The 14564-nt window shown below is 36.0% G+C and overlaps 3 protein-coding genes across 3 annotated transcripts in view; 1 reads left to right on the top strand and 2 right to left on the bottom strand.

The window, feature by feature from the left end:
* The window catches only part of LOC107672112 (vascular endothelial zinc finger 1-like), a 17377-nt gene extending 14244 nt beyond the window's left edge, over positions 1–3133 (bottom strand). The window contains exon 1 of the mRNA XM_016465198.1: positions 2965–3133. Within this exon, the coding sequence (XP_016320684.1) occupies positions 2965–2997 (33 nt within the window). The 5' untranslated portion in view covers positions 2998–3133. The remainder of the gene's footprint in view (positions 1–2964) is intronic.
* Positions 3134–6626: 3493 nt separating this feature from the next.
* Positions 6627–7846, top strand: LOC107672102 (gap junction delta-2 protein-like). The gene has a single exon (XM_016465188.1). It carries the CDS (start codon positions 6627–6629, stop codon positions 7695–7697), a length of 1071 nt encoding a protein of 356 aa, XP_016320674.1. The 3' UTR covers positions 7698–7846.
* Positions 7847–9142: 1296 nt separating this feature from the next.
* LOC107672095 (ras-related protein ORAB-1-like) lies at positions 9143–10882 on the bottom strand. The gene is made up of 6 exons (XM_016465182.1): positions 10755–10882; positions 10428–10500; positions 10092–10187; positions 9668–9763; positions 9461–9592; positions 9143–9364 (listed from the first exon to the last, which is right to left on the bottom strand). The coding sequence occupies exons 1-6, from the start codon at positions 10766–10768 to the stop codon at positions 9143–9145; spliced, it is 633 nt and encodes a 210-aa protein (XP_016320668.1). The 5' UTR covers positions 10769–10882.
* Between the last annotated feature and the right edge of the window lie 3682 nt (positions 10883–14564).

The raw sequence follows: 14564 nt of genomic DNA on the forward strand, positions 1-14564 counted from the left end.
GTATTATTATGCTGTTACATTATGATTATATATTCAGTGGCATAAAATGGTCTTTAAAATGACAATATCGCTTATCGCAATTATTTCTGGGGCAATATATCGCACAACAAAAAGTTGTTATCGTGACAGGCCTAGTCATAATGTGGAAAATGGACTTGGAATTTATAATATGATATAAAACTGACACACTCTGATCTGCTGCGCAAGCCTCAAAACTTTAACAGTGATCGGTGAAGACAGCAGATGCACAGTTAAATCTGTTTAAGCCTATTACAGCCATTCCTGTTGGTGAAATAAGAGAAAAACAGCTTAATAACAATGCCAAAATTAAACATCTGTGACATCAAAATCAACATATCTGCTCATGTAATCTGTCAAAAAACCAAAGGCAAGAACAAGAGAATCAGATTCAGAAGCCAGTGAATCAGATTATTGTCTGCTGCAGACAGATTAGGAGATGCCTGTTGGGAGTCGGACAATGCCTCGCTCATGAATAACCTCAGACGCCTGCAGAACAATGAGGAGTGACGCGCTAGACCGTCGTCTCATTAGATGCTTCATCACATGGGTGGAATCAAGCAGAACAATTGAGCACTTTTTTTTTTTTTACACCAGTTTTAATAAATCACTGATTTTGTGGTTTTAAAACGGATGTAAGTTTATTACAGTGTAAAGATTTCATAGCTAGAGCCATATTAGGGAGGCATTTTAGAAGAACTTTGAGGAATATTTTAGGAAACAAACATTGTGTTGTTTATCTCTTAAATGGCCAGTGAATTCTGATCGCTACTGACAATATCTAGATCAGCATTTGAGGTAAAGCTTGCACAAAATCAAACATGGATTATGAATGGTGCATGCAAGATAAGCAGCGTGCAGAAACTTCTAAGGATCCTTCAGTAGACAAACATGCATAATGTGGTCAAGAAAGTTTCAGACAGCGTCTAACAATGAATCTATGCTCACAGAAAAGGCTGAATCTGATGTTGGAGCTGATTGCAAAATTGTTTCAGTATGTGTCCAATTAAAAATAAGTGTTAAGATGATGTTGATGATGATGAAGCACACACTGAAGAACTCCCAACAACATTTTGGACATTGTCTGCTTCTATTTCCAAGTAAATGCATCTTAGGAAACTTTTCTGGAACAAAGCCTAGAGCAGTAGAGCGCTTCAAATGTTTTCTCTCCCAAGAGAAAAGTTAATAAAAAAAGATTTGAGTCACTACTTTCTTATACTCATAATAATACTAAGAACTTAACATACATATCTTGACTACATTTAATAATTGGTTTGATCATTTTTTAAAACAATACTTATACTTTTCTACTCCGTTTTTTAGCTTTCCTGTAGCTCAAACAGTAGAGCATAGTGCTAGCAACACCATGTTCTTGGGTTTAATTCCCAAGGAAAGCAAGAACTGATAAAAATGTGTACTTTGAATGCAATGCAAGTGGCTTTGTATAAAAGCATCTGCCAAATGCATAAATGTTCCACAAATGGTTCCACTGGTAAATTACATCATTCGGTGGATCTCTAAAGAATAGCACCTAGTAATTCCAATGCATTCAACAGGAAACAACAGTTTTCACAGGTAAAGTAAGTAACCTACTTATTTCATGTACTGATTCTAACTGAAAATCACATAACATTTTAATCTTAATGGTTAAATGAAGTGAAGACTGCAAAAAACAACTTTGCATAAATATAGTCTGATCATTTGTGTCAAAAATCAGAAATTCAGAAATGCATTAAAAATTGATTCCACATATCAATTATGAGACACATAAACAAATACAATCATTATCAATATCATTGTAAAAAATAACATTGGTCGATCTCTACAAAATGGCACTGAATCATTCAGCAAATGGGGAACATTAGGAATTTGCCATAAGGGTGAACAACATTTGTTACCTTTATGTTAAGTTTAAAGTATAAACTCATATCAGATCAACGGTAAAAAGAGTTGCATGCTGTCAATAACTGCAATAACCTAAGCATTCAAATTTCAGTGCAAACATGCACAGATTCCTCATGCATCAGTGCAAAAGTTACATTTGCACTTCACATACCAATGCAATGCATGCTTTAATAACATCAATCATTACATGCATAAGCTTAATAGACGTCAGCAGCATGAGCATGGGCTGACCATACAGCAATGTTAAACTGCAAAACACCTTTTTAAGGTTGGAGTAAGAAAATAAGTCCAAATTTAAGAGGTGCTTTCAAACTTAAACAACAAACGTTCTGTGAGATTTTAGAGTACCATAAGAGTGAATTTTGGGGTATCATAGTAGTGTTCTACAGTAGAGACCCTCTACAGTATTTTTGCTTTCATCATATGCACGTTCTGTTCGATTATGATGGCTAGGTAGGCAGCTGAGAAGATCTTGAAACAGCCATTATCCCCATGTTCCCTCCAATAAAAGTAAGGAGCTGCGTTAACAACAAATAAAAATAAACAGGAAATTAAGGAGAATCATGGAGATCGATTGGGAAAGAAAAATTAAGTATTAAAAAACTGTGCCAAAAATGCACATAATCATCGTATTCTATTATTACATACGCAGACATGGACGTTGCGTCTGATCAAAACATCCAAATTGTGTCATAACAAAATCAATGAGTACACAAAACTAAGGAATAAGCTGTCAGCTAAAAATGTTTAACTTAAAATAAAAAAGGCAAAAAGCACGTAAAAAGAGTGTGAATGAGAAGGAGAAGGGGAAAAAGAGGGAAAGAAATCCCTTGTACGTCTCCCTCATAGTTCACAGCTGGAAGTCTGGGAGAGATGCAGCATTAGCGGCTAATGTGAGCTAGCTTAGCTGCCATTGTTTTTACTGCCTTAAAATCCCGCTTTTAAAGCTCAAATCTCCGTGCTTCGCGCTGTTTTTAAGAGTCCCGATCGATTTTCTATTTTTCCCGCGCGGTTGGGATTTATTTCGAACGGCTGGCTTACCTGAAATAAAAATGAACTCCAGCTCGGCTCCATTGCCACACTTAAAAAAATCTGCAGGAAACCTACAAGAAATCTACAACAAAGCAGCTAAACATGGCAGCTGCTACAACTTCCTGTAACCCCGAGGGCCAAACCATTTCATCTGATATACGCGTTGCTGCTGCTGAGATTCTGCCAGCTCACTCCATCACAGCGCTGCACTCACAAACACATTTTAGAGCAACGATACCTTTTATTTTTTATCAAACCTTTATGCATTATATCATTAAACGACTTTTAACACGACAAATCGAAACTGAATTTCAAAGATGTCGAAAGTATTAATAAACAGGAAATTGTTTAAATGAATATGTAGGCTACTACATAAGCAACTGACGTAAAGTAAAATTATTGAAAAATGCAAAAACATTACACATTTATTTTAAAAACGTCTTATTTATTTATTATTATTTGATTTATTTATTTATAGTTTTTAATCAAGTTAAAGCTGTTGCATTAACTAAGACAATATATTTATAATCGGCCAATATATATAAAATACAATAATAAATATTAAACATATATGTGTGTGTGTGAAATATATAAGAACATATAATAAACATACAAACAGAGAAATACACATGTACAACAAATTATAAAGTAAACAGACATCCAGTCTTGGTGTGCATTAAAGGTGCAATAGGTGATTGTCTTCAGAAACATTTTTTGTTATGCTGGTTGAAAGTCTCTTCACATCCCGATAGCAATCATTAAGTTAAGTGGTCTAAATGTATTTGTCTGTATTTATATATTCTGTGGAAGGCGTAGGATCAAGAAATGTTCGTCCAATCAAAACGCTCGGTCCGAGCGTTTTAATATGCTTTCCTACCTGCCTGTCAACGTATGTATTAGCATACCTCTGCGCACCCAGTTCGCGCAGACAGGATACGTCATCAGCGCATTCACGCATGCTTTGCAGACACAGCGAGGATGGCGGACAAACATCAACAACCCGATCTTCCTTCCTGGTATTGTAGTACATTTAAAGATTTCTCACAGGTGAATGACACATGATGTAGCCCAGCGGTTAATCTAGTCCTCGCACCAGCTCGTTAGAAGTGAGCTACGTGCATGAACTGTGTTCCGATCGATATGATCCCTACACAGTGTTCATTGCTCCCTACTCCCTGAGCGGGGGAAATCCGTTGAACTTTACTTCACTTAGGAACATGGGCTGGAATTGGGAACCTGATGTAGCCTATTGTAGTAATGTTGTCTCTGGTCTGTGAGCGTAAATGCGTTCAGGGGGCGTGGCTTTGGACGGCGATTGCAGGGAGGGTGGGACGTTCGCTTTCAGTGCTATCAGGCTAAAGTTAGCATTTTCCAAGATCTCCTATTGCACCTTTAAGTGAGAGGACCAAATGCAAAATATTAAGATTATGTATATTAACAAATAACCAGACACCACCCGATCTAAATATTCCCTCACAGTAATGACTTTATGAATTTCTTCACTGATAAAAAAGATAATATCAGAAATAAAATAGCAAATGTAGATTCTACAGCGTATAATACTTCAACAGACCCATTTCAAATCTTCCGTTTATGTCTAAAATTTTAGGAAAAGTTGTGTCTGCTCAATTCTGCTACTTCCTGCAAAAAATGATCTCTATGAAGAATTTCAGTCAGGTTTCAGGCCCCACCATAGCACAGAAACTGCACTTGAATTATCACCAGTAAAATATGGAGTGCCACAAGGATCTGTCCTAGGTCCTCTGCTATTTTCAGTATACATGTTAGCCCTTGGTAATATTATTAGAAAATACGGGATTTGTTTCCACTGTTATGCTGATGATACTCAACTATATATCTCAACAAGACCATGTATATGGAGTAACCAAGACAGATGTCGAGGCGGTGCAAATTATGTTTTACTCTGGATATTGTGTGTCGGGGGCAGATGGTGAGGTAGCCTAGTGAAAACACTGACGATGTGCAAAATGTTAACTGTAAAATGCATCTGTCTGTCTTTTGTTTGTTTGCAGTATTTTATTTTGCTTAATTGCATATGACATATTTTCATTCTTTAGCACAGCAGATGCAACTGTAACTTTAAAGTTATCAACCTTTTATTACTATGATTTTGAATTGCTGTATTGCACTTGAAAACTATATTTTAAAGCATATTTATATTCTTAATTCAAAAGATTTCACAGAATTAAATTTTTACCAAAGCTCTAATTATGATTTTCATGATTTAATTATTATTATATTAAAAGACTGTTGTTTTGCTTGTTTTTACCCAAAGGATGACATTTTGTGTTGCGTTTATAATATATTTCAACATTAGGAAGCCTGAGTTACCTGACAATAATTCAATAAGAAAAAGATGAGTGTAATGGGTCAGTACAGATTAAAAGTTTATTTTCATATTGTGTTTAACTATTTATCATGCAGAAAATAATTTCATTAGCTTTCACACGCTCAGAGCAGGTATAGGACAAAATCTCTCATGAATTAGCATTGTTTCTCCATTCCAGCAGGTTCTTTTGAACAATTTGTTTGACTGTTCAGGGACATTCAGAGATGTTGCATCCCACTGTATTTTTTAAATCTTTGTGACATTGTACATTGGGACTCTTTGTCTGAATACTGTACAATGAGGGTTTGGATAGATGCCTGTGGTCAGCCCATTTCCCCCAGCTCACACACTGAGGTCTTTTCCTGATGACAAACAGACCTTTTTTTCAAATGCAAATTTTATTTTTTGCACATTTTGTCATTTTTGTAGACAAATTATCCAGAGGTAAGTGTTTTTTCTTGTCTGTTTTATTATATTAATCAATGTATTGGTCATGATGTTGTACAATTTCATTAAATGAGTGAGCCATTTTATTGTCCTACCAAATTAAAAAACGACTGTAAGGAGGATATAAGGATAATTCAGGATAATTGAGATATTTTTCCCCAGTCACCTAAATGGCAAAAAGTGTCCAAATTTACCTAAATTCACCTCAATGTAGATGACACAAATAATCAAGCAATTAGATTAACCTTAAATACATTTAAAGCATGAAACATGCATGATGAAGAACTTAAATGAACATAAATCAACATATTGGCATCAGAAATGGAAATTTTCTAAAATATTGTTTTTAATTTGGCTAAAGTGTAGATTATTTAACTTTCTTAAAGGAATAGTTCACACAAAAATGGAAATTTGCTGAAAATTATAGCCTTAGGACATTCAAGATGTAGGTGAGTTTCTTCATCGGAACAGATTTGGAGAAAATACTTACGGTTTAAAGTGGATTTGTTTCTTACAAACAGTTTTTCACTTCACAAAATATTGATTGATGAACTGGAGTCATGTTGTAGACTATATTGTTTTTATCAACTATTTGAACTCTTATTCTGACAGCACCCATTCACTGCAGAGGATCCGTTAGTTAGCAAGTGATGTAATGATGATGCAGTGATGTTAAATTTCTCCAAGTCTGTTCAGATAAAGAAATACACTCATCTACATCTTGGATGACCTGAGGGTGAGTAAATTTTCTGCAAATTGTAATTTTTGGGTAAACTATTCTTTCAAGAAATAAAATGTTATATAATATACTAGATAACAACATAACAGAAAATCTTTGCCTTTCCACTATTTCCGTATTTCTCCAGATTAAAAAATGGGGGACTGGTCAATTCTGGGCCGCTTTCTAAAAGAGGTTCAGAATCATTCGACAGTCATCGGTAAGATCTGGCTGACGGTGCTTCTGATCTTTCGCATCCTGCTGGTGATCCTTGTTGGAGACGCCGTGTACAGCGACGAGCAGTCCAAGTTTACCTGCAATACACTGCAGCCGGGCTGCAACAACGTCTGCTACGACACTTTTGCCCCTGTCTCACATTTGCGCTTCTGGGTCTTCCAGATTGTGCTGGTCTCAACACCTTCCATCTTCTACATCATCTACGTGCTGCACAAAATCACCAAAGATGAGAAACTGGAGACAGAGAGGGTCCAGGCAGCGGCTAAGCACTCCGTGGGAGACTATTCTGGGCAGCTGGAAGGGGACGGTGTCAGACTGGGATATGGACACCAGGGAGAAGAATGGAGTGGTCAGGATGAAGAAAGCGTGGAGCAAAGTCTCCTGCAGGATGATTTTGGTGAGGTCAGCAAGGATCCAACCACACTCTCCAGTCAGGTTCTCCTCATCTATATTGTTCACATCTTGATCCGCTCCGTCCTAGAGATCATGTTTCTTGTCGGTCAGTACTACCTGTTTGGATTTGAGGTGCCTCATTTGTTTAGATGCGAAACGTACCCTTGTCCGACACGGACTGATTGTTTTGTGTCGCGGGCCACTGAAAAGACCATTTTCCTTAATTTTATGTTTAGCATTAGCCTGGGTTGTTTTCTCCTGAACATAGTGGAGCTTCACTACCTCGGATGGATCTACATTTTCCGCATGTTGTGTGCTGCCTGCTTCCTGTGCATCAGGCCAGAGAGGGAGCTGTATTCTCAACGCAACCCTTTGCTGCTACGCCTCAGACACTCAATGCGGAGCAGGCTGGTCCTGCAGTCCCCCACAACCACCTTGTCTGAGGAAAAGACGAGAATGGCTTTGCTTTCACATGGCCCAGCCATTTCCTTTGAGACTGACTCTACTCTTGAATGCACCTCAAAGAGGAATCCAAAGAGGGAACGCATGAGGCTGAAATTAGCCAACATGGCTAGATTTACTGGCAAAAAGTCCTAGTTGTAATGTCTATTGATGGTTTTTATTTTCTCTTGTTATATAAGCTCATTGTAAATTTCAGTTTGAGGCCCGTTTCACACACCCTGACCATATTAACAAGTAACAGCTTTCACAATGCATTTGGCAGTTCTGCGTCCAAGAAGAAGCACTGAAAGTCAACTTTTGGAACACTACATGCTGAAATCAGCAGAAAACAGAATAACTTCTTATCAACATAATCTTTTGAAATAGAAGCTTTTGAATTAGAGCAACATAAAATGATGGCGCGACCTATTTGTTTGAAAAAAGACACTTGTTTTTAAAGGAAATACTTAATGTAAACTGACTTAATGTAAAAAATTCTGTAAAAATTCAGCCCAGTGTACTGTGTTAATATGAGGGAATTTTCTGTATTGATTTTTGATAGGTGTTTCACTTGTATTTTGAATTAAGCATCGCATTGTGTTTTAGAGTCTTTCTCCTACATTGTAGTAACCCAATAAATAATTTTGAGTGTTTAGCTCAAAATGAGCCCACAGGATATGTGAAACAGGCCTAAAACCTTTAGTGATTGAATATTATGTTGTGATCTTGTCAGCTGAGCTTGTTTTGAGTTGAGTTGTTTTGTTGTGTGGTAACGTTCAGTGCCATTTTTTGATTGATTCAAATGCTTGCAATGCTTGACCTAAAAAAGTTGAACCCTTTTAGAGCTTTTATTATAAATCAAAATGCGCACCTTTCAAAAAATTTGAAATGTCATAAAAATGAATATTATATATTCAGCTAAATGTCCAAATATGACCATCACATTATGTATATTACATCCTTAATTGTATTATTACTTGCCTTTTTTTTTTTCCACTAATGAGATCCATGAGATAATGACCATGATTATTTATTTCTTCGTGACACTGAGACATAATGTAATGTCATGCACAACAACTCTTGGGCCAGTGCTTTATCTGCGCATGTAATACTTACACATTAGGTTGATCTGAGTGTTTATTTAGATTCGTATGCAGTGCAAATGCTTCTATATATGCAATGCACAGTGAGAGATTGCTTGACATTCAGAAAAAGCTTACTTTTTATTGTATATACATTTTTATTTTTTGAGAAATTGAAAAGTAAATATATTTTAAGCTGAACTTCTCTTAGATTTCATAGTATTGATTCTTTTAAGAATAGGACATTTGACCAACCCCTAACTTTTAAACGGTTGTGTATGCTAATAGGTTTTGTCCATCACCAAAAAGAGAAAAGAGCACTTAACATAGAACAATGCATGCTTGATCAGAAAATGATTTACAGAAAAGGCATGTACCACTTTCATTAGCTCATTAGAACATGGAAACATTAAATCAATGGCTTATTTTACATTTAGAAAGAAAAAGGAAAAAGAGAAACACATAAAATGATAAACAAATATTACCTTATATTACCCTGAATTTAAAAGATACTGAGCACTAACAACAAGAGCTGACCTCCTCAGCCACTGACTTCTCTCCACCAGGCCATAAGGGGGCACTGTTTATTTTGGATCCCATTTTAACAGCTTCATTCTGGACGCTGTCCGTCCCGATCCTCTTCTGGATTTCAGAGGCCATTGTTAAAAATGCCTTCTCTACGTTGTTTGCGTTCTTGGCACTTGTCTCCAGGAATGGGATTTTGAGTGACTCAGCAAATTCCTGTAAACAGTGCAAATGAAAGTTAAAATATTTGCTTGGATCTGCCATTTCTGTAGAACAGACTTTACCATAAGTTTGCATTAGCAGAGGGCTTACCTTTGCTGTGGTAAAGTCTACCACCTTTTTTGAAGCAAGGTCACTCTTATTACCGACTAACAACTTGGAGACATTTTCACAGGCGTAGCGATCAATTTCTTCTAACCATTGCTTCACATTGTTGAAAGACTCCTGTAAAAGCAAAGTACTTTAAACATTCTCTATACCCAAAATGTTATAACATTTTGCAATATTTAAAAGTTTTACCTGCTCTGTGACATCATAGACAATTATAATCCCATGTGCCCCTCGATAATAGCTGGATGTTATTGTTCTAAATCGCTCTTGCCCTGCTGTATCCCACTTCAGGACAGAGAAACATGAAAAAATGTTACAAAAAAGCATAACACGTGTTGTTTGCAAAAAATGAGTATATAATTCTTCCGCCAAGCATTTAGGGCCTTTTTGCCAACACTTAAGTGACTGGTGGTTAGTCAGTTAATCAGCAAATTATCAGTTTTTGTCACTTTACAAAAATAATTAGATTTTAAACATCTTGTTCCACAAGCGTTTGTTTAAAACCGATCTAACAAGTAGATGAAACAAAAAAAAGCAACATGCCTGACACAAACCAGCTAACTAAGTCTGAATATAAATGTATATAAATGTGTGTAATCCTATCTATACTCACAATCTGCAGTTTAACAGTCTTCCCCTCCATTTCGATAGTTCTGATTTTAAAATCTACTCCAATAGTGCTGATGTAGCTCTCTGTATAGGTGTCATCCTGTTAGAATAATTGTGTCATCAACAGAATTATCAACTCGTTTCTTCCATAACAGATTCTTAAAAAAAGAAATAAATCCATTTTGTTTTACATTGATAAAAACAACCGGCACATAGATTTGAAACATCATGATAGTGAGTAAATAATAGAAAGAATTTACATTTTTTGGGTCAACTACTTGAAATGATTCACTGAAGAACTTTTAAACAGAAAATTTTATGGGTAAAATATTTAGCTTACAGCAAACCGTAGAAGTAAACATGACTTTCCCACACCAGAGTCCCCAATCAGGAGCAACTTGAACAGGTAGTCACTGAGAAAAACATTATAATATTACTAACATGTTACTGTACTGGCATTCATGCTCAATTTAAGCTGCATTTTTATTTACCTATTATTTTTGGGCAAAATTGATAATACTAATATTAATGGCACAAATTAGAGGCCTCCTCTATTCATTGCAACTTAAAAAAGTCTGTCGACGGTTAGCAACACAATTTACTGTAAACAAAAAAACTAGCACCGCAATAATGTAGACAAGCAATCTTGATAGCCAAAACTACTTACTACTCAGGATTCATCCTTAGGTTTATTAATAGCAGGATGCTGTTTAAACGTCTTTCAGCTTGATTATCTTTGTTCAGCTGGTTTCTGCCCTTGGAAATGCAAACAGCAACAACCGTGGCAATAGTGAACCCAGATACTGCTCCATAATTTATTCAAGCCTTGCTCAGATTACAACGTGGCCATTACCTGTTTCTTAAAGTTGCAGGCCTGTAGTAGTGACAACAAGGGTGATAGGCATGGCATACAGAAGCATATATTGATTTCTGCTAAATTCTGAAGACACAAAGCTGTCCATGAATTATGTAAATGTACCAACCACCCAACATGATGTTATTGTAGTGTCAGAACAAGCTAATCACTAAAAAAGTAAAAACAAAAACAAAAAAGTTATAAACTTCATGAAATTCATATTAACAGGCAAGAAAAAAAAAAAGAGTGAACCCAAGACAATCACCAGTAACCTGACCAAAAACTAACTTGTAATAGCAAACTACTGCCGCTAGAGGACGCTGAAGAATGAGATAATACTCACCTCATTATTGTTGAATATTAATCAATGCAAGATATTCCATTCCACAATATTACATTACAAAAGGGTTTTAAAATTGTATAAATGTCGTAATTTTTAATATTTTAATAAGCAAAAGATTGTCAAAATAATAATCTGAACTAAATAGGCGTATGTTTTGTTGAGAAAATGTGACTGAAGATTAGACGTTTGACAATGATTGAAAACATCACCACAAATGATGAATTAATGTACAACCCAAAATACTTTTTTTTTGTATTTTTATATTTTATGATTCGCCCTTTATGACTGTTAGGCTGAACATTTGAATTGTTTTAATAATTTGAATGTTTGAATAGTTTGAGGCACACATTTTCAAGTCAAGTGATGATGTTACACAGTGTTGTTGCTAGTTTATATTATTAAATGGTTTTATTTTCATACTTTTGTTTGTACATTGCAATTTTTTGTATGTTAGAAATGCCATACAGTCATACGGAACAGTTATGGCAATAATCTTGCTGCAAACAGATACAGTAACAACAAAACAATGCAGGCCAAGAGATCCAAGAGGGCCAATTATTGTGTTCCCTGGACTCTAATTCACTCAAGAGGTTTACTGAAAATACTGCAGAAAATGACTTAATGAAGTCATGTATTGCTTTTCCTTGTAAAACGATCCTCCCTACAATACTTGAAATGATCCAAATGTTCATTATTTTTTTTCAGAAATTCCATAAAATAAGACTTTTTACAAGCCTACATGCAGCACTTACTGTATAAATGCACATGACTTTAACATTTAGAAACAATTAGTTCCACTCACAGAGGTCTAATGTACTTCGACAGGGCAATTTGTTTGCATTCCTATTCAACTCAGTTGCAGACATGGTCTGGTAAATGTCTTGAATGCTTTACTTCATAATCACTAACATCTTTTGAGTCAATCATGTGACTGATCCCTCTGTATGACTCCTTGCAGCAGACAGGAAACACCGTTTGTTTTACACTGTTACTAAGAAGCCACTCCAAAAGTCAGTTATGAATAAAACAAAGCATTTCATCAAAGCACATGGCAATTTTTAATTGTTGTAGGGGTAGGTGTAGTTACAGACTCCACCAGTAGGGGCAACCTGGGCTATGCTACCAGTAACTCTACAGCATTTAAAGTGACCTGAGGCTTAATTCACTTAATTCAGGCCCTTGGTCTCTACAGTCTTAATCAACTCACCGCAGCTTTCCCTTGACCAATGTTTCACAGACTTAATTAATATGTTTCCTCTCTGGTCTCTAGTCCCAGTAGGGTCAGTGTTTTCATGGTACATTGACATAAGTCTAGAGCAGTGGTTCTCAAACCTGTCCTGGCGTACCCCCAGCCCTGCATATTTCGTATGTCTCCCTCATCTATCACACCTGATTCAACTCATCAGCTCATTAGTGGAGACTGCAAGACCTGAAGTGGGTTTGTCAGATATAGGGAGACACAAAATGTGCAGTGCTGGGGGTACTTTATGGAGAGGTTTGAGAACCACTGGTCTAGAGAATTCTGGATTCCTATAGACCTGTGTTTCACATTATGGCACATTTAATGTGTCTAACTAATTTGACACTCCCAAATCAAGGTCAGGGAGCTCTATGCTAATGTACTAAAAAAAATATTAATTGAATCAGTCTGTTATAGAAAGGAGATGTCCAAAATGTGCAGTAAAATGGGGTTATTGATACAGAATTATAGATATGTAACCGAGATAGTTCAGTGACTCTCACTAAATTTGTTCATGCTCTGCATTCTCATTACAACCAAATTTGTTAACTGAAGGTCTGACAATGACATGTCTTTGTTCATGATAGAAATATTTAATAAAATCTAAACTGTAAAAAAAGTGTTCTCTAGGTAAGAAAGCCTCAGTTGTTTAAGAAGTTTTGGTTACACTCTTAAAAATAAAGGTGCTTCAAAAGGTTCTTGAAGCGATGCTATAGAAGATCCATTCAGTCAAAAGGTTCTTTAAAGAACCATCTCTTTCTTAATTTTTTGTTATCTGAAGAACCTTCTTTCGCCACAAAGAACCTTTTGTGAAACAGAAAGGTTCTTCAGATGTTAAAGGTTCTTTATGGAACCATTTAGACAAAAAGGTTCTTCTATGGCATCGTGAAGCACCTTTATTTTTAAGAGTGTATGATTAAAAAATGATTGAGATTGAGAACACTTGCAAGAATAGGCTGTGAGACATAAATCCCCAAGGTTTTATTAGCAACAGTGTTTGTAGTTAGGCTGTTGGATAACTGGTGAATTTTCTTGAAGCACTAGAGGTTTATTATCAAAGGGTTTATTATAAGTGACAAAACAAAACTAGAGGCCATTAATAGTCTCTCCCATAGGTCTCATCAATCAGACATTTTAAGGTGATGAAATGGTCTGGCGTTCGTAAAAAAAAAAAAGTCTCAATGGCCTAGCAAATATATGCCAGGGTAAGTATTTCATATTATTAATATTTGCAGTAGCCTCAAATTTAATGTACTGATTGAGTTAAAGTATGTAGATCTTTTTCTATTTTCTATAGTCACACAGGTTCTCAAATGTAAACGCCAATCTGTAAAAGATTATGGGAATGCTAATTTTTCTAGTGCCCCCACTTCTGAATCCAATAGTTTATGGATTGAACAGTCATGAATTACAAAATAATCTGCTAAAAATTATATGCAGGAAAATCACTAAAATGTAAAATATATTTTTGTCACTGCTTATGCCAAGAGATTCGACAACCATTTTTATAGTAGTGTTATGATTAATTACAAAAGTGTAGCAAGATAAAATAACTATAGCCATTTAGGCATTTTTAAGAACAAGAAACTGCACTTAAAATACATTTCTGTCAGGACCACTATCGTCAAAATGATAGATACTTAGCATAAAGTTTGGTTTGGCGGTATGGTTCTGTTCTGGGCAAAAACCTCCCTACCCATCCATGCAGCCTGTCATGAATAACCCCCCTAGGATTAACAGAACAGAACAAGGCAGATATCATTAATGTACTTAATATTTAAGTGTAACACTTTATTCAAGATAAAGGAGTCCGATTAGCAAGGAATATCAGAAAGCCAAGTCCTGACTGTGGCGAAAGGAGGAGCTGGGGATGGAGGAGGGTAATTTGCTCCTGAGCAAGCTGAAAAGCTGCAGAATAATACTGAATAGAGCTTATATAGGAATGCTGCGATAGGTGTCGTATTCCTATAGGTAGATGTGATCAGCTGAGAATCAGCTGATGCAAGCTTGACTCACGTGACCTGCCAGAACTAACGCT

Source organism: Sinocyclocheilus anshuiensis, unplaced genomic scaffold (genome assembly GCF_001515605.1).
Source record: "Sinocyclocheilus anshuiensis isolate Anshui unplaced genomic scaffold, SAMN03320099.WGS_v1.1 scaffold336, whole genome shotgun sequence".
Taxonomy (NCBI): Eukaryota; Metazoa; Chordata; class Actinopteri; order Cypriniformes; family Cyprinidae; genus Sinocyclocheilus; species Sinocyclocheilus anshuiensis.